Here is an 18,824-nt window from a genome sequence, read left to right as displayed (position 1 = left end):
TTTACTGAATTAACTTCTCGTTACATGGAAATAAAATAAAGTTTCGTGGAGAAGAACGTGATTGGTGGAGGCACTAAATTTAAATCAGATCTTAGAACTCTCCATTTTTATTCGATCAAGTTCTCAGCGAACAAGATGCCGGGTTGGTTTTATACCCGCGAAAATTCAAATTTCTCAATACAGAGTTTTTTTTATTATTAATTATAATTTAAAAAATAAATATCAACATACGGATTGATAATAGAGAAGACTATCCAGCTCTTGGAACAGTCACAAATATCTGACATTTGTTGATGACGAATCAATGAGCCAAATAATTTAATTTATCCGCGACTGTATGAAGTTCCAAGGAACCCCATATTTAATTTGAACCTCATCCTTAGTCTCGGTGATCAAGTCTGGGTAATAATGGAGCACAGCATCCCAGCAAATGTCAACAAGCTTCGGGATTCTTGTCCAAGAAGCGTAAACTTTTCGATAAAATAAATTCTAAATAAAATATATAATAAATGACAACAATTATGTTGATTATTCATGATCCTGAAGTTAATATGTAGATGATACTGAAGTCAGCAGACAATTAAAAATTCTAGGATTTTATTCTGAACAATTAAATGAAGAAAAATAGAAACAGAAAAAATGCACATGTAGAAAATTAAAAAGACTATGAGTGCAATTTTTAAAAATATTTTTATTTTTATAATTCATCGTTTTTTAAAAAATCCAAAAATTATTAGACGTCGGCTAACTTCAGTATCATAAGTTAGCCGGCGTCTAATAATTTTTGGATTTTTTTTAGACAATAAATTATTTAAAAAAAAATTTGGAAAAATTGCACCTGTAGTTTTTCAAATTTTCTACATATGCATATTTTTTTGTAATTGATTTGTTGAAAAAAAAATTCAAAAATTTTTAATTGTCTGCTAACTTCAGGATCATAATATGTAGACAATTAATAACTTTTTTTAAATTGATTTTTTTTTCTTCAACAAATCAAAGACAAAAAAAAACTAAAAATATGCATGTAGGAAATTAAACAAACTACAAGTGCAATTTTTGATAATTTATCATTTTGAATAAATTCCAAAATTCTTTGACTCCAATTAACGTCAGTATCATGATGACTAAAAATATAAAAAATTATAAATACTCTATTTATCCGGTTGTCAGAACTCTCATCACAAGTGAGCAGTCTGCCGTTCGGAGTAACGCAGGCCCAGCGACGAAGGAAGCACTGATATGACAGGTTTCCAAAATTACCAAGACATCTCCAAGTCAACGTCGACAAATTTAACTTCCAGATATCAGTATCTGCATTGAAAGTCATGAGATCCTCGCCCCCTGATACCAGCAGACACGTGTCATTGCTGTCCGGGTCAACATACTCTGTCATACTGAAGGAAGATCTCCAGGGTGGATGAAATGGTCCTCCGTGATTACGATCATCACCAATTGTCTGCAGTGTATCCCAGTGATAAGTATCCAAGTCGAATGTGGACACGAGCTTGTACATAGTGAGGCTGTGAAAAAAATATATTTTTTTTTCGTTATAAATTAATGCGATCGCGGACTCAACCAGTGGCTGATGAGGGTCCAATCCACTTGACTTGTAGACGCATTCCCATGTGAAAGAATCGATATTTAATCGATAGATATCTGTTTCTGCGTAGCCGTTGTCATCTGGAGTGACGCATACCGCAGTGTAATAACAATTGTCATAATAAATAATATTTTTACGCGAGACAAAAACTGTGCGTGGAATGAAACCATTTAAATTCTGCACGTCGACTTTCTTGGTCGTTAAATTACAAATATGCAAACGAGTTTTAGCCTCACCGGAAGTGTCATTGATACTGAATATTTTGATGAGATTGTTTTCTTTGACGATTCCAATTATGTCATCTTCACTCCATGGTCGCAAATAATTATTCAATCTCATTAATATATTCCACTGGTTCAATGATAAATTGTACGACCAAATTCCAGGACATTTTCCATCATAAGTATATATATTACTATTGTCACTGGTTATAAATAATATTCCATTACTCACTACTGGGTAACGAAGAGAGTCGCGTTTTATCAAAGAAAATGTTTTGAATTTGTACATATTTATTATTAAATGAATTTTACTTTATAAATATAAATCACTGGTTACTTTTTGCTCACTTTCTTTGAAAAAAAAAAATTCGCGCATGCGCAGATGTACATGCGCACTGTTTCCGCGCATTTGTTTTGGGCGGGAATTTTTAAAAAATTTGAACGGATTTCTATTACACAGACCCCGATGACGCAGATGAATTGATGATCCAGATCCCAATGATTAAGATTTTAAAAATCCAGACTTCCATTTGACAGATCTCCAATAATCAATCACCCAGATCCCGATGTTCATCATCCAGGTCATGGATATCCGCCCTATTTTTGGAGCAGCGCGCACGCGCGGCAAATTTGAATCCTTTTAAAATGGAACTTGAGTAACGTAGTGGGAATTTCAACAAAGAGATGATCAAATGGACTGCGGATGGTAAAAGTAAACGTAAATTTTAGTATGGCGGCGATCAGCGTGCGCAATACACATCCGCAATCTCTACTAAATAATTTTCACCATTAAAATTAATTTCTAAAAAAAAAAATAAGAACGTATAGCAGAGAGTGGATTTTAAGACCTCGCGTACTGATTAAATAATTAAAAAATAAAAAACCATCATAAAAATCTAAGCCTACTCGTATAATTTGACACAAACTAAAAGGTTTGAGTTAAATACTTTCCCCATAGCGAGATACCCACCAGCCAAACGGTGCCAGAACCAGATCCATTAATATGCCAAAAGATAACGGGGAAAATTGGTGGTAAAGGTGATAAAAATAATAATGACGAGCGTTATAATAAAAATATTTATGAAAATGTGTCTAAGGTAACGAATACTAAATCTAATGCTGCTTCAATTAAAAATAATTTGATAAAAACAGCAACAACTTTGACGTCGACTAAAGAGACGGACAGTGATTCAGTATCACCATCAGTATTCCCATCAACATCATCATCATCAGCAATGACGACCGTTGGAAGAACGACAGCACCCAACTCCAGATCATTCGGTTCAATAATTAATCATCTCCAGTACCAGCATTTTGTTGCTGGTATTTCTGGAGGTGTCCTTTCTACCCTCATGTTGCATCCGCTCGATCTTGTAAAAATAAGATTTGCTGGTTAGTATCATGTGCATATTTTTATAAAATTATAAATTGTCACTAAATTTTAAATTTTAATTTTTTATCTTTAATTTATTTCAATTTTCATGATCCTGAAGTTAGCTGACGTCTAATAATTTTTTGGTTCTTCTCAAAACGATAAATTATAAAAAAAAAATGCACTTGTAGTTTGTTTAATTTTCTACAAGTGCATATTTCAAGTTTTTAGTTTTTTTGTAATTGATCTGTTGTAAAAAAATCTAAAAATTTTTAATTGCCTGCTAACTTCAGGATCGTTAATTTTTACTCATTAAATTCAAAGAGTTGGTGATAAATATTATTATTATTATTATGAAATATTTATTATTAGTATTATTGCTATTGGTATTGAATTGAAGGTCAGTTTAAAAAACAAAAACCACCAGGTAATTTATGTAAATAAATTTTATCAACTAAATTTATTTATGATAAAAAATTTGAATCCAAGTCGCGTAGGACATAAAAAATTTTACTTTTCTATTCGCTATAAAAAGTTTTCAAATTAACGAATAATTATTGAAGACGAGGTAGAAATACTTGAATATTACGTGCGGTCACGTGATTAATGGAACCGAAACTTCGGGAAAATCCGTTGATGCTTTTGATGATCAAGGACAATAACTCTGTTGTTGAACAATATGTTTCAAGTATTTTATCATTAAACAAATAAAATACTTGAGTTAATAATTAATACAGACAAGGATCTATTGTTAATGATTGCAATTATTTTTTATTTTTGATATTTTTTTGTTTAAAAATTTTTTTAGCATTTGTTTAATATTTCAAGAAGATAATTATTATCGTACACGTGTACTCACATGTTTAAAATATATATATGTATGGGTATATAGATACGCTGGTCTTTCATCATTAATGACGTCATTATGTAGAGCATTGCAGGAAGCACGAGAAAATAAAGAGAGTAAAGAGCACGAGAATAAACCATTGGCTGATGTCCCATTTGTCTAAAATACTTAAAAAATTTTAATTGATCTTCTAAGTAATTTACGTAATTAAATTTTTATTAATTACACTCGTTATTTATAATTTTTTAAATCATGATCAGTAAGAAAAATTTTTAATTAAATCAAAGATTACTTGATCTTGATTTAAATTTAAAATGCTAATGAACTTATCTGGTACAAGATTCAATCTGCCAAATATTTAAATGGTTGATAAGTTAATTTTTAAACTCAACGAACCCAGCGTCCAGATAAAACGTCAACGAAGATTATTTATTGAGTCAATTGGTTAAAATTTTTCATTTTATTATTTTGTCAATAAAAAGATAAATTTTTAAATGATCGCAAAATACTTTGGCTTGTAATCAAGCATCCGAGTAATAAGTGACGTTATTGCGTCAGAAAATCTCTGGCATTTACTTGATATTTAACATAAGTACAATAAACTCTTACTTAAATAATCTTTATCATTGTTATTTGTATTCAATAAATAAGAAATGGATGTAATTTATTGTTTTAGCTAACGATGGGTTATCAAGCACAGCACCGAATTACACTGGACTGAGAAATGCCATCTCGGAAATAGTAAAAAGTGAAGGATTTCGCGGATTGTACAGAGGAGTTAGTCCGAATGTTTTAGGCTCCGGTGCTTCTTGGGGTATATATTTTTTTATGTAAGTATTTTACTAACTAATAATCGTAATAACATTTTTTTTTATCAATGAAAATAAATGTATTAATATTTTTTTTGTCGTAAAAGTTTTACTGTTTTTTTTATTCTTTAATTTTATTTTATAAAATTTATGACTCCAATTTTATTTTTAACCATCAGACAAAAAAGAAATTTTTATTGACTTTAAAAAGGTCCCTGACTTTATAATAATAAATTTAGTGGATCCCAAACAACAAAAAAATATCTTAGTAACTCGGAACATGAATAATCATTTTGTTTATAAAATACATAGACTGGATACTGGTACTGCGTAAAAAATTTTGCGTCAACATAAACACGAATCACGTGAAAAACAAATTAATCAGTGTCACATTTTTTAAATGGAGCTATAAATTTTTACGCATAAAAATTTTAACAAATTTTTTACTGGGTACAAAAATAAGCAACCGAGTACTTTACCCTAGAGGTAAAAAAATATTTAAAATTATAAATGAAGTAATGAATAAATTTTTGATTACAGTTATAACATTATAAAGAAATCAATTCAAAATGGAGACTCGGAAAGTCCACTAGGCCCATCATTGCACCTGTTAGCAGCAGCAGAGACTGGCGTATTAACTTTATTAATGACAAATCCCGTCTGGGTGATTAAAACGCGGCTGTGTCTCCAATACAACAATGACGTGCATCTTGACGAGTCAAAACGTTACTCAGGGATGGTCGACGCTCTCAAAAAAATTTACAGGACTGAAGGAATACGAGGGCTCTACAAAGTAAAATAACTTTTATATATTTTTTTATCACTCGTATAAAATTAGCATCGACAATAAATAATTTTATCTTAATTAGGGTTTCGTTCCTGGTATGTTTGGGGTGTCACATGGCGCCATACAATTTATGACGTATGAAGAAATGAAAAACGAGTACAATACTTATCTTAAAAGGCCCATTGACACTAAATTAGTAAGTATTTAAATTTTATTTATTTTACTTATCGCCTATTGATAATTTTATTTTTTTTATTCAGGAAATCGGGGAGTATATGGCATTCGCAGCAGTCTCAAAATCAATAGCCGCTGCAATAACGTATCCGTATCAAGTCGTCAGAGCACGTCTGCAAGATCAGCATCGCGACTATCGCGGCACATGGGATTGTGTCCAACGAACTTGGAGGTCAGAAAGAATGCGCGGTTTTTACAAAGGCTTGGTGCCCTATCTTATACACGTCACACCAAATATATGTCTAATTATTCTCATATATGAAAAGTTTACCAATGGTTGATCTATTATCATTACACACCATCATAATTTCTCAACTTACTTTTTATTATTTTTTTTTAAATATTTTCTTGACTGTTTTTTCTGAATTTTTCTTTACATTTTGGTGCTCACGTACTTTTAATTTTTTTTTATGTCAAAAATAAATATTTATATTTTTAAAATATGTCAGTAATTAAATATATAGAATTATATAGCTTTGTATTGTAAAATATTATTTTTTAATCTAATATTTTATGATACGAAAATTTTTTGAGTGAAAAAATTACTAAGGATATTTGTACTTTTTTTTTTTTCTCATAAGTTGAAGACTAGCTCAAGTCGACGCAATTTTCATTCAAGTATTCAATGAAAATCATTTTATTTTTACTAGACAAATTAGTTCAACTAAAGTCTATTAAAAAAAAAATAAAAAAAAAAATACACGAGCTGAAATAATAAGCAAATAAAAATTTTAATATATAATTTGCTGCTCTGATAAATAATTACTATAATAATTTATTTATAAGTTAATGTAATGGACTTGTGATGACAGATCTAAATACTTATGACACTTGATAAATAATTATTATTTTAATTAATTAAATTTATTATGAATGATTATTTAAAAAAAAAAAACGTAAGATACTTGATAAATTTAATTTAATAAATTATCAGTCTGGTTTTAAGATCTTGTCTCTCTGCAAGTTGTAAATAATAGCACAAATTTATTTATGAAAACCAGTAAACAAAAATAATTGTTATTGTATTAAATATCTCAGTATAAAAATCGATACACGATTATCATTATCACCTTAAATAAAGCAAATAAAAAAAAAAAAAAAAAGAAGACTATATCAAAAGTATCTTAATAACTTTTTTAATGTTTTTATCATTTTCGTTTAGTAATGAGGCAATATTTTAAAAATATATATAATTATATTTTAATAATTTACTAAAATTTGTAATGAGTATTTTAATTAATTAAAAACATTAAGCTCTTATGGATAATTAATGTTTTTAATTAACATAATTATTTAAGATTAAGATTAGATGAATAATTGTGGCAGGTCCACAAATTAATTAGAAATTAATTATTTAAAAATTTAATATCCTCCGTGAAAACCACCAGCGGAACGGTTTTTTATTAACAAATAAAATTTATTAATTTGATGAAAATAAAAAATCGTACTGCGTTAATTTAAAATGAGATTATAAATTTAAAAAATAATTATAATTATTTTAATTATGAAGAGATAGAATTAAAATAAAAGCGTGTTGCTGGTGGTTGTTTACAGGGGTGAAGGCTGGCGCGGTTTTTACAAGGGTTTGAGTGTCAACTTAACAAGAGTTGTTCCTGCCACTGTCATCACCTTTGTTGTCTACGAGAATGTGTCTCATTTTCTCCAAAGGAAATAAAAAAAATAATCGATGGATTTATCAAGACTTAAATAAATAAATAAATAAATAAATTTATTACCCATGTAAATTTTTTTTTTATTTCAAACAACTATCAGCTCATTAAGTCTGACTTGTATTTAAAAAGCATTTTAATTAATTTTTTTAAAATCCATTTTTAGATAAATAAATTTTTGTTTCCACGGAGGTTTTAATTTATTTTTAAAAAATTGTTTTTATTCAAAGACCATGTGCTGGCACACCTTTGATTTAAAAAAAAAATATCGCCTCATTTAAATTAAGTTACTTTATATATTTAAGTATTTGATAATTAAGATTAAATATGTTGGTATGAACTTATGTCAAAATTAAGTAACAAGTGTCGTTAATTTATGTCTGTAATTTTAAATTGTAGCAATAAATCGTAAAAAAAAATTCTGATTTTATTTTAATTTTATCCTGAAAAAAAAAAAATAGCGGATTCGAAAGTTGGAGATCTGTAACTTTCGACTAATTTATAAAACTAGATATTTATAATTAATTATAGTATGGGAAGGAAAAATTTTGAGAAATAATTAAAGACATGAAATATTTTTGAAAGGAAAAAATTATTATCATAAAACATGAAGAAAAAACATTACAATCGTTGTTTCATCTTCTCAATTAACAGTTTTTTTTTTTTTTTTTGTTATTTTCGTATTTTTTTAAACATTAAATTTTACAAAAGTAGTCACATATGTAAATTGTATTATTTGTTTCATTGCATTTCATTTATTTTTATTTTTTAATTGTTTTGCAATTTTTTTTAAGTTTTCTGTATTTTATTATTTTTTTTATTTTTCAACATTTTCAAGTTTTGTCCAAAGTTTCACCTTCAAACAAAACCGCTGGAGGATCACTAAGATAGTTATGAAAATAAAAAAAAAAGAAAAATGTTAAAATCATACGTAATTATCCGAAAAAAAATGAAGAAAAATATATATATGTATTTTAATAATTAATAAACCATCGATGATTATAATACCAGTAATCATCATCATCAATAAAACATAATGAACGAAAACTTTTCAGTGTAATATTATATAAGAACTTAAAAAAAAAATTTCCGTAAAGAAATAATAAATCATTAATTAATTATCATTTTTCATTATCATTAATTACCAACACAATTCATTATAAATTACCGCGCGCATTCATTTTCATCATCGCTCTTTTTTTCACTTTTTTTTATTTTCCTCCGAAAATTTTTTAATTATTTTACTATTTTTTTAATTTTCATTTCGTTAAAAAATAAATAAAGTTAAAAAAGAGTGAACTGATAACAAATCCGCGTGGAATTTTTTCTTACACACCAGCGCGCGTGTTGGTAAATGACAGTAGTGATAAATGATAATAATTAAAAAGAAATTTATTCTTTTTTGACGGCTTGTTTAGCTTGATGAGCCTGTAACACAGCGACGGCTTCCTCAACTTTAGCCTTGAGTGATTCATTGTGCTCCAACATGTGTAAGAGCTCAGAGTTGTCTATCTCGAGCAACATACCGGTTATTTTACCGGTGAGTTGCGGGTACATCATCTGGATAAGCGGGAACAAACGTTCACCAAGCATTTGTTTCTGTTCTTGAGGCAAAGCTGCAGCAAGCATTGAAGCGGTCAGAGGTTCTTGTCCATGAACATGGACAGCTTGTTGTACTGGTGCCGGCTGGGGCATCTGCATTGGCTGAGGTGGATTGCGTACATTTATGTTGTACTTGTAGTTTGGTGGACGATTTTGAGTTTGAGCAACACCGACAGTTGTGCCGCTGATAGAACGTCCTTGGATGTTGGCTCCAGCAACTTGTTGCTGCTGTCCGGTGATGGGTCGTGCTGATATTGCGTTTCTCATGGCACCGGCTTGAGCAGTGGCAGCACGTGGCGCAGCGCGGAACGGAGCTTGCATTGTAGCGAATCCGGTGCTACCAGCTTGAGCATTGGGACGCACTTGGTTCGGCTGTGCTGGCCAACGTGGAGTCGTGCGTACTTGGGCCATTTGGGCGGGCCCGTAGAATCTCTGCGGTTGCGGAATTGTCGGTACGAAGAAACTTCCAGCACCACCGGCTTGATACATCGGTCCCATTTGTTGCATACGCAAGTTGGACATGCGTTGAATGTACTGCGAAGCCAAGTGAGCTTTACGTTCGTCTTTACGCTGCGCGAGAGCAACGTACAGTGGTTTGGTACCGATAATACGTCCGTTCATTTCGGTAACGGCTTTGGTGGCTTCCTCGGGAGTGGAAAAACATACGAATCCAAAACCCTTGCTGCGTCCATCTTCCAACATTACTTTGGCTGATGTTATTGTACCGAATGGCGTAAATTCTTTACGCAAACGTTCATCGTCGATGGTGTCATCGAGATTCTTCACATAGAGATTAACACCCTGGTAACGATTCAGTCGTTCTATTTTAAGCTGTTCAAATTTACGTTTAAGTTCTTGCTGCCGTTCAGCTTTCTTTTGTGCACGTCCTACGTACATGTACTTCCCCTCAGCAATTTCTTTGCCATTGAGTTCAATGACTGCTTGCTCAGCCGCCTCTGGATCTTCAAAAGCGACGAATCCAAACCCACGTGATTTACCGTCATCTTTAGACATAACTTTATGACTGGTAATCGTGCCGTACTTTTCAAACATTTCGCGTAATTTTTCGTCAGTCATATCTTCGCCAAAGTTCTTGACATAGACGTTGGTGAAGAGTTTAGCTTTCTCGCCCAATTCCTTTTCGCGTTCTTTGCGTGGGATGAATTTGCCTACGTATACCTGCAATTAAAATGATTATTTATAATTAAAATCATTAAAAAAAATTACATCTAGACAATTAGTTGAGATAATGACCTTTTTGCCGTTCAACAGCATACCGTTGACTTTGTCAATGGATTTGTTAGCAGCTTCTTCAGTCTCAAAATGTACGAATCCATATCCTTTGGACTCGCCAGTCTCGTCCTGAGCAACTTTACAACTAAGAATGTTACCAAATGCCGAGAATGTATCGTACATGGCTTTGTTGTCAATACTACGGTCCAAATTCTTAATAAATACGTTTCCAACACCGGATTTACGCAGTGATGGATCACGTTGCGACCACATTATACGTATAGGCCGGCCTTTCAGCATATCAAAGTTCATAGTATCCAACGCACGTTCAGCTGAAACATTAATCATCAATCATAAGTTTTTTTTTTCATTATCATCATCATCATTGCTAACATGATTATTATTATTAACTATATCTAGTTATTCTCAACGCACAACGTGGCAATGAATCATCGCTTCAACTAATACGACATTTATAATATGCATATAAATTTCTTTTGTTTTGTTTCTTCTCAACATGATAAGATAAAATGAAATTGGAAGCGCGATAATGAGTTTTAAATTGTCGTAATGAATCATGGGTTCGCAGCGCCGTTAAAAAATATCACGGGCATTAAAAAAATAAATGGTCGTCGGTGAATTTATAAAGTTTGACGAAACCGGAGAAATTAATGATCTAGAATAAGCCGGTGAAAGTCTAGATAAGATAAAAATAAATTTTAAAAATTAAAAGACGCTCGAGGTTTCTCTGGCCTTGCCATGTGTTCAATATGGTGGCTAAGTGCACGTGTCTTTCTCCTTGGCCGCGTGTGCATAAGACTTTAAATGCGATTTCAAAATGGCCGACTTTCCACGCCGGAAAATTTTTTAAATATTTTAATTGTCATGATGGCTCGTGAAAAAAATTCCGGCTCCTTCGGGAGCTTTGCCTCAGGGCCAAATATAAAATAAATAACATTTATTTAGCAGACTAATTAATTGAAATTAAATTAAATGAAATGATATGGAATAAAATAAAACTTACCATCGGCAGGTTGTTGAAAATTAACGTAAGCATAACCAAGCGAACGTCGTGTTATCATATCACGACATACGCGAATAGATAACACAGGACCAGCAGATGAAAATTTTTCAAACAGCATTGCTTCAGTGATATCTGATTGCAAATCACCGACATAAAGTGATGCCATTGGATAATTCGGCGCACCAGGATTCATCTTGACGTTTTTTTTTTAAATTTTTTTTTAAATTAACAATAATATTAATGAGTTTAAATAAATTTTAACTTTAATGGTCTAATAAAAAATAGTAACGGTCGCAGACCGAGTACGCCAGCCAGTATTTGGATGTCGGCTGGTATAGGTTGGGTTCAAAACGGAACTGAATGGACGATGGTGGGAGAAAAAAAAAATGGCCTCTCCACGTTTGGTGTCTCAACTTGATGCTTCAATATGGCTTGGGTTTTTCGCCTTATGGTGATTCTCTCTAGCAGACAATTGCTTCCGTTGGCACTTATCTATTCACCAGCACAATTTATTATTATTATTTATAAACTTTATTTTTTACCTCGTACACACAAACACGGCCTCGTTATTTTTTTTTCTTGTTACTTTATTAACGTCGTTACTACGGTTTTTATTTTTTTTGTCCACTGAGTTGTTGATCGCGGATATTTTACGTTCTACGTTTTGCGATTTTTTTGGCTTTAATTATTTTTATATATTTTTTTTACGTTTTGTAGGATTTTATTATTTTTTTTGTTTTTTTATTTTTCTTTTTTTTTGTTTTTTCTTTTTTTTTTTTTGTTTTTTTTGTTTTTTTTTTTAAATTTTATAAACTTTAGAAGAGTTATTCACGAATGAAAGGTGGGTTGTGTGACCTATTTTTTAATAATAAAATAAGGAGACACAACGACCACGCGTGAAAACAACTCTACTCTTTGATGAGGAAGAGGCGTAAAAAGCTGTCCTGCAGGTCGTTATATACTGGCCGCTTGACAGCGTTTGCTGCGCATTTAAAAACTAGTCCCACCGCGCCTGCGTATTTAAATAAGATTCAGTCAAATAATTATTATTTCCATTAATTAATTAATTTATACTATTAAATTATTATTATAATTAAATATTCACAACTAATTAATTACACATAAACACTTAATTACTCATCACCACAATATGTCATTAAAAACAAAATTATAAAACATTTGAAACGTTACCGATAGTTTTTTATTTTTCCCGCGCTTTTGATGTTTTTTTGTTTTATTCAAATTTCGAAAGCTTGTAATTAAATTCTATTAATTAATTCCACTGACTGAATAAAATTAATTTAATTTTAATTGTTTTTGTAGTAATGAGTTTGTTTTTTAAATTTATAATTATAATTACCGATAAAAATATTTAGTTCGATTCAAAATCTGACAGATGGCGCGTAAGTCCTAAGATGGCGTTGGAAAAATTTTTTTAACCCCAAATACGTCTGGTATTTTGGTAAAATTTATCAGAGACGTATAAATTTTATCTAATTATTTAATAAGGAAAAAAGTAAATTAACTGGGGGTGAAATGGCTTCTAAAATGGTCATACAACCGCGTTTTCTTATAAGTAATTATTTTAATTATTTAATAAATTTATTTAGCTGTGCAAATATTTTAAACTTAACTTATAAGTTGACGTATTGTCACGAAATCTTAATTATGCAACAGTTTTATAAATTTATTTTTTGTTATTAGGCACTGGTTTCAAAAAATGGTGTTACAATCTATCACGTTTCAATCAATACGGTAATTATTCTTTTTTTTCTACTGATCACTCTATCGATTTACTGAGTTAATAATTTTTATTTCTATTTTATTCTATAGGTCTTATGCACGATGACGTTCTCTATGAAACACCAGAAGTTAAAGAGGCAATACGTCGTCTTCCTCAAGATCTTCAGGATGCCAGAGTATTCCGGATTGTTCGTGCAATGCAATTAAGTTGCCAGAAAGATGTATTACCTAAAGAACAATGGACAAAATATGAAGAAGTAAGATTATTATTTATAAATGATTCATTACTTAATCATAAGACAATTTATTTAATTACTCAGCGAGGTTTAAGTATAAAATTTCCACTTCTATTAATATCCACTCCCTCTATATCTTTAATAAATTAAAAAATTATTATTACAATGAAAGGCTGCTGGAATTTTGTTAAAAAATTACTTTTATAAGTAATTAATAAGCATTAAAATGAAATTTAATTAGTACATATTTTGTAAAAATAAATTTTTAAAGAAAACTGCAGGGTGGCGACCGACAGAAAACTCTAGAAGCTCTGGTGAAGTCAGGAAATTTTTTCTGTCATAAATAATCATAAAAATTTTAATTATTTTTTTTTATAATTACGAGACTTACAAAATAGTCAGGAAATTTCGATCGCTACCCTGAGCTTAATTATAATTTTATATCAGAAAACTGCAGCTTTCTATGATCTTATATATTTTATAAATTATTAATAGAGTAATTAAAATTTATTGTGATTACAATTGAATTTTTAAATAATTATTTAACTTTTTTGCTACAGGATGTCCGTTATTTGAGACCATACTTAGAAGAAGTTAAGCGAGAAATTGCTGAGAAAAAAGAGTGGGATAAAGAATAAGTATTTAATAATAAAAAAAAGTAATAGATAATTAATTAGTATAATTGTCACGTTGTTTGTAAATTATACTGAATTGAAGATAAAGATAAAATGTTGTAAATAAAAAAATAATCTTTAAATTCATTTCACTCACTGCAGTCTATTAGTGTAATTTTCAAATAAATAATAATAAAATTAGCATCTAATAGAGTAATGGTAATTGACTTAATTAGCAATTTGCATATAAATCTACGTATGATATGTATGTGTACGTATTGATGAATGTGTTCAGATTAAGGGAGAGCAAGTAGGAAATGGAGTCCACGTGTCGAGTCAGTATGTGCCTGTGCAGAAAAAATGTATGAGGGGTTGAAAATACCAGTATACGTTAGCAGACCGAGTGGAGGACGATCAATAATATCAGCCCGCATTCGCGTAATCGCTATTTTCGGCACCCCGTCTGTACTCTATATATTTTTCTTACCCCCGAGACCTGAAAATGTTATCCAATTTTATTCTCGAAAAATCTCAGTCATCTGGATCGCTCACGAGTTTTACTACACGTTACAATATTTAATACAAGACGAGTCCATTTGTATAATATTTTATAATTTATTTTTATTAATTAATATTACAAGTATTTAAGGTGATTTTTTTTATAAATTACTCAGTAAATTATATTATTTACCTTTTTTAATTATTTATTATTGATATTTAAAGTTAGTTGGTGTAAGTAACGAGTTTTCTTCCGTTTGTTCATTTTTTTATATTGGATGATCTCCAAAAGAGCTTGTCGACATAAAATTGAGTATGAAAACCAAAATACCGGTAAGTTTTTCTTTTTGTTTATTAAAAAGCTGCTTTATTTTTTAAAATAAATTTAGAAGGCCCAATCAATTTTTTGTGGATGTCCTTCAAACCGGCGTTCTTTTTTTTGCATAAATTACCACGCGGTAAATTTATTATAAATTTCAAAAAAATTAAAACTCATTATTATAAATAATTAAAAAATTTCATTTATTGTTAATTTAATTAAAAATAAATAACGTCAGTAATAATTGATTTATTTATTTTTAAATCTATTGCATAAAATGCAGTAATTATTTTTTATTATTGATAATTATTTAAAAATTTGTTAATTAAATAATTAACAGATTTTTTACATTTAATAATTTAATTATTTAATACTCTTTGATAATTACATTTAATTAATTTTATTATTTTAATTTTGTGCAACAAATTGAAATTAATTTTTTTATTTAATTAATTAATTAAATTATTTTTTTTTAACTATCGGATTGAATTTTTAAAAAATTACAATTTTCTTAATTTTATCATTTAAATTCAGTGCAATAATTAATCAAAAATTTATTTTTAATTAATTAATTAAATTATTTAATAAAAATATTGAATGTCATTTTTTAAAATTACAATCAATCGATTTAATTATTCCAATCATTACATAAAGTACAGTAATTGTCCCCGTTAATTACTTCTCTTACAGGTAATTAAATACCGTTACCTAACAAGAAATTACTAATTAAATAATTAAAATTACACAATAATTTTTCCGATTTAATTACCCGCCCACTGTCGCCAATAATCAATCACACGAATGACAATAATTATGTTAATAATTTTTTTCAGATGGAAAAAACGAAGAGAAGATCAATAAAAGTACTGAAGATAATAATTATGAAGCGTATGGCATTTGGTACTAGAATAAAATCAACGCCTAAGCAAACAATAAATGAGTGTAATCACTCGACACTACAATAACAATATTCCTCATTATCACCAACCAACAAAATACAAAATACTATATTTTTATTAAAACGATAATATACAAATAATAACAAACGATAAACAATAAAAGTCATGAAGCTAGTGAATTTGGGTGCTACGGCGATAAACTACCTCCTTTTTATGTACAAATTGTTGAATACCGAATTGATTTTATTATCCTCAAGATACAAAGTATAAATTTATTTAAATAATTATCATATTTATCAACCAATTTATTAATCAATCAAATAAACACACTAATTATTTATATTAATTAAAATAAAGTGTGTGATGGTATAGCATACTCTCGTTAAATTGCCAACGCATGTACATATAAATGTACATATGATACATGTAAAAATGTGTATATATTAATTGTATATACACCTAAAGTTATTTAAACTGTAAAAAAAAAAACCAGAAGCGTAAGAGAGTGGATGGAATTGTTGATAAAAAATCTTATCTAGATGAGAATAATTTGTTGCGTTATTTTAGCGATTGTAAAAATAATTAACTAGTAATTAGGAAAAGGAAGAAGTGGAAATTAATATAGATAAGATAAGAATCTGCTAAAATGTCTGAACCGTACGATCCAGAATTTGTTTGGCTGGTAGTTGTTGGTTTTATTGTTGCATTTGTATTGGCATTTGGTATTGGAGCTAATGATGTTGCTAACAGTTTTGGAACGAGTGTTGGTGCTGGAGTACTCACTATTGTACAGGCATGTGTACTTGCGACGATATTTGAAATTGCTGGTGCTGTTTTGATCGGATACAAGGTAATCCTTTGATAAAAAATTATGTAACATTTTATGTAAGTTAATAATCATTTTTTAAATGGATTTCTAGGTGTCCGACACCATGAGAAAGGGAATCCTGGATGTTGGTTTATATGAAGGATTCGAAAAAGAATTTATGATCGGCTTACTTTGTAGTCTCACTGGTTCCGGCATCTGGCTGCTCTTTGCCACAGCACTGAGACTACCGATCTCTGGTACTCATTCAATTGTCGGTGCTACTGTTGGTTTTTCACTTGTCTGCAGGGGTACTGCTGGTGTAAGTTTGATTATTAACCACCAAGATTTTGTACTGACTGATGGTTGACTGGTTAATTGATTGATTTAATTGGTTCTGTTGGTAGGTGAGATGGATGGCCTTATTAAATATAGCTGGATCATGGTTCGCAAGTCCAATACTCAGTGGTACTGTATCAGTATTAATATTCTGGTTGATTAAAAAGTCAATATTACAAACTAGAAAGCCCCTTGAACAAGGTCTTCGTATCCTGCCAATTTTTTATGGCCTCACTGTGTCCGTTAATATTTTATCTGTTATTTTGGATGGACCAAAACGTAATTTACTTTTTCAACAAGATAATTTACAGAAGCAATCATTTATTCGATATTAATTTATTTAAAAATTATAGTTTTACTGCTGGATAAAATACCGACGTGGTCTAGTGGAGTAGCTGCACTGATAGCCGGCTTATTAGCTGGAATAATAGTCTATGTCTTTGTGGTACCGGTTCAACGTCGACGTATTTTGCTGACAAATCCCATAGACCCGACAAATTTTGGGGCTTGCGACAGCAAGAAAGAAACAACGCCGCTGTCAGTCATAACGGAGACACCTACTACGGCAAATAACACTAAAGTAGTGCAGTCTGGTGATCAGCCAGGTCTCAGAGGCAACAGTAGCGCTAGTGCACTATTATTAACAACCGGAGCTACTGAAATCAGCGATGACGTTGGCGATCCTATTGATACACAGAATCATACTGAAGACAATCCCGAGGTAGCCAGACTGTTTTCATTTCTCCAAGTCCTCACCGCGGCTTTCGGAAGCTTCGCACACGGCGGTAACGATGTCAGCAACGCTATCGGGCCGTTGATTGGCCTCTGGGCGGTTTATGCCGAAGGATCAGCTAGACAGGAGACTGAAACACCGCTGCTGATTCTTCTCTATGGGGGAGTCGGTATATCTGTTGGGTTGTGGATATGGGGAAGACGCGTAATCCAAACTCTTGGTCAGGACCTTGCTAAAATCACGCCCACCACTGGTTTCACTATCGAGGTACATTATTTATTCATTATTACAGAGTATTCTAGTTCCTGGTACCAAAATATCTTATTGATCTTCCGAAAATAAATTTTAATTTAAATGCTATTAATATTCCGCTCGATCGATCAGTTTATAAACTCCGAAAATTTTGAACCCTAAATATCTCGATAACTACCAGGTTTTAGAAAAAATTATAAGATACCTTTTTTGTAGAGAATTTAATGCTCTACAAAAAAAGTTTCTTTAACTTTTTCATATAACTTAATATTTACAGAGATATTTACAAAAAACTAATTACACTTTTTTTTCTTTATAACTTTTGAATTTCTGGTGGGAAATTTTAAATTTTATTAAAAAATAAATCTTTTGATCGATTCTATATCAAAGTAAATGTATTCCCCTGGAATTTACCTCAAGATTTAGTTAAGAGTTCAGATATTTTTATGTAAAAAGTCATTTTTTTGTCATAACTAAACATGAAAATTTTCCCAGCTGTATAAATAATAAATTTAATAATTATTACAGGTTGGTGCTGCACTAACAGTACTGCTGGCCAGTAAAGCCGGTCTGCCAGTATCCACAACTCACTGCAAAGTTGGATCCGTCGTCTGCGTAGGCTGGGCTTCACGTGGTGGCGAAGGAGTATCCTGGTCACTCTTCCGCAATATCGCTTTCGCCTGGTTGATAACAGTACCAGCTGCCGGATTACTTTCTGCCGGCTGTATGATTGCCATGAAACAAGTTGTAGAAATGTGATAATTGTTTTGTTGCTATTTTTGAAAACAAAAAAAACGTTATTAATTAATTAATTAATCATTATTATTATTGTTTATCATAAAGTATTAATTATTATTATTATTGTAAGCTCATCGCTCACCGCGATCGCTTGAATTGTCAATATCGCGCCATTTAATTATTAATTATTATTATTATTAAATAAATTGTTTCAATATAGAACAAGTTAATAAAAAAAAAAGCTGTTTT

At 30.5% G+C, this 18,824-nt stretch overlaps 5 protein-coding genes across 12 annotated transcripts; 3 read left to right on the top strand and 2 right to left on the bottom strand.

Moving 5' to 3' along the window:
* Positions 1 to 146: 146 nt before the first annotated feature.
* Positions 147 to 2,208, bottom strand: LOC130671438 (kelch domain-containing protein 10 homolog). Of its 3 annotated transcripts, XM_057475327.1 has the most exons (3): positions 1,837 to 2,188; positions 1,151 to 1,520; positions 147 to 489 (listed from the first exon to the last, which is right to left on the bottom strand). In XM_057475327.1, the coding sequence occupies exons 2-3, from the start codon at positions 1,511 to 1,513 to the stop codon at positions 319 to 321; spliced, it is 534 nt and encodes a 177-aa protein (XP_057331310.1). In that variant the 5' UTR covers positions 1,514 to 1,520; positions 1,837 to 2,188; the 3' UTR covers positions 147 to 318. The 3 variants fall into 3 exon arrangements, with proteins under 3 accessions (XP_057331310.1, XP_057331309.1, XP_057331308.1); XM_057475326.1 differs by having other exon boundaries at positions 147 to 470; positions 1,151 to 2,208; XM_057475325.1 differs by having other exon boundaries at positions 1,151 to 2,188.
* Positions 2,209 to 2,531: 323 nt separating this feature from the next.
* Positions 2,532 to 8,555, top strand: LOC130671439 (mitochondrial folate transporter/carrier). Of its 5 annotated transcripts, none has more exons than XM_057475332.1 (7): positions 2,532 to 3,213; positions 4,717 to 4,870; positions 5,390 to 5,642; positions 5,719 to 5,832; positions 5,897 to 6,042; positions 7,425 to 7,534; positions 8,437 to 8,555. In XM_057475332.1, exons 1-7 carry the CDS (start codon positions 3,057 to 3,059, stop codon positions 8,523 to 8,525), a joined length of 1,023 nt encoding a protein of 340 aa, XP_057331315.1. In that variant the 5' UTR covers positions 2,532 to 3,056; the 3' UTR covers positions 8,526 to 8,555. The 5 variants fall into 5 exon arrangements, with proteins under 5 accessions (XP_057331315.1, XP_057331313.1, XP_057331312.1 ...); XM_057475330.1 differs by lacking the exon at positions 8,437 to 8,555 and having other exon boundaries at positions 2,533 to 2,853; positions 2,974 to 3,213; positions 7,425 to 7,953; XM_057475329.1 differs by lacking the exon at positions 8,437 to 8,555 and having other exon boundaries at positions 2,533 to 2,859; positions 2,974 to 3,213; positions 7,425 to 7,953.
* LOC130671434 (polyadenylate-binding protein 4-like) lies at positions 8,114 to 12,346 on the bottom strand. The gene is made up of 3 exons (XM_057475319.1): positions 11,400 to 12,346; positions 10,397 to 10,707; positions 8,114 to 10,321 (listed from the first exon to the last, which is right to left on the bottom strand). The coding sequence occupies exons 1-3, from the start codon at positions 11,590 to 11,592 to the stop codon at positions 8,933 to 8,935; spliced, it is 1,893 nt and encodes a 630-aa protein (XP_057331302.1). The 5' UTR covers positions 11,593 to 12,346; the 3' UTR covers positions 8,114 to 8,932.
* A 461-nt stretch (positions 12,347 to 12,807) lies between these two features.
* On the top strand, positions 12,808 to 14,127 carry LOC130671440 (cytochrome b-c1 complex subunit 7-like). The gene is made up of 4 exons (XM_057475333.1): positions 12,808 to 12,975; positions 13,104 to 13,154; positions 13,233 to 13,399; positions 13,939 to 14,127. Exons 1-4 carry the CDS (start codon positions 12,936 to 12,938, stop codon positions 14,014 to 14,016), a joined length of 336 nt encoding a protein of 111 aa, XP_057331316.1. The 5' UTR covers positions 12,808 to 12,935; the 3' UTR covers positions 14,017 to 14,127.
* A 290-nt stretch (positions 14,128 to 14,417) lies between these two features.
* On the top strand, positions 14,418 to 18,758 carry LOC130671437 (sodium-dependent phosphate transporter 2). Of its 2 annotated transcripts, none has more exons than XM_057475323.1 (7): positions 14,418 to 14,641; positions 14,720 to 14,823; positions 15,643 to 16,558; positions 16,629 to 16,835; positions 16,921 to 17,131; positions 17,206 to 17,852; positions 18,366 to 18,758. In XM_057475323.1, exons 3-7 carry the CDS (start codon positions 16,355 to 16,357, stop codon positions 18,594 to 18,596), a joined length of 1,500 nt encoding a protein of 499 aa, XP_057331306.1. In that variant the 5' UTR covers positions 14,418 to 14,641; positions 14,720 to 14,823; positions 15,643 to 16,354; the 3' UTR covers positions 18,597 to 18,758. The 2 variants fall into 2 exon arrangements, with proteins under 2 accessions (XP_057331306.1, XP_057331307.1); XM_057475324.1 differs by having other exon boundaries at positions 14,716 to 14,823.
* The last annotated feature ends 66 nt before the right edge of the window (positions 18,759 to 18,824 follow it).

This window comes from Microplitis mediator, chromosome 7, assembly GCF_029852145.1.
Source record: "Microplitis mediator isolate UGA2020A chromosome 7, iyMicMedi2.1, whole genome shotgun sequence".
NCBI classification, from domain to species: domain Eukaryota; kingdom Metazoa; phylum Arthropoda; class Insecta; order Hymenoptera; family Braconidae; genus Microplitis; species Microplitis mediator.
This window is presented reverse-complemented; position numbering and strand designations above follow the sequence as displayed.

Coding starts and splice junctions, on each gene's coding strand:
- LOC130671434 (XM_057475319.1), bottom strand. CDS start 11,592: ATGAATCCTGGTGCGCCGAATTATCCAATGGCATCACTTTATGTCGGT. Junction 10,708..11,399: donor TTTTCAACAACCTGCCGATG/GTAAGTTTTATT, acceptor TTAATGTTTCAG/CTGAACGTGCGTTGGATACT. Junction 10,322..10,396: donor TGCTGTTGAACGGCAAAAAG/GTCATTATCTCA, acceptor TTTTAATTGCAG/GTATACGTAGGCAAATTCAT.
- LOC130671438 (XM_057475325.1), bottom strand. CDS start 2,110: ATGTACAAATTCAAAACATTTTCTTTGATAAAACGCGACTCTCTTCGT. Junction 490..1,150: donor CTGACAACCGGATAAATAGA/GTATTTATAATT, acceptor TATTTTATTTAG/AATTTATTTTATCGAAAAGT.
- LOC130671437 (XM_057475323.1), top strand. CDS start 16,355: ATGTCTGAACCGTACGATCCAGAATTTGTTTGGCTGGTAGTTGTTGGT. Junction 16,836..16,920: donor TCTGCAGGGGTACTGCTGGT/GTAAGTTTGATT, acceptor TTCTGTTGGTAG/GTGAGATGGATGGCCTTATT. Junction 17,132..17,205: donor TATTTTGGATGGACCAAAAC/GTAATTTACTTT, acceptor TAAAAATTATAG/TTTTACTGCTGGATAAAATA.
- LOC130671439 (XM_057475332.1), top strand. CDS start 3,057: ATGACGACCGTTGGAAGAACGACAGCACCCAACTCCAGATCATTCGGT. Junction 6,043..7,424: donor TGTGTCCAACGAACTTGGAG/GTCAGAAAGAAT, acceptor GGTTGTTTACAG/GGGTGAAGGCTGGCGCGGTT. Junction 7,535..8,436: donor GAATGTGTCTCATTTTCTCC/AAAGGAAATAAA, acceptor AAGATAGTTATG/AAAATAAAAAAAAAAGAAAA.
- LOC130671440 (XM_057475333.1), top strand. CDS start 12,936: ATGGCTTCTAAAATGGTCATACAACCGCGTTTTCTTATAA. Junction 12,976..13,103: donor ACAACCGCGTTTTCTTATAA/GTAATTATTTTA, acceptor TTTTGTTATTAG/GCACTGGTTTCAAAAAATGG. Junction 13,400..13,938: donor AATGGACAAAATATGAAGAA/GTAAGATTATTA, acceptor TTTTTGCTACAG/GATGTCCGTTATTTGAGACC.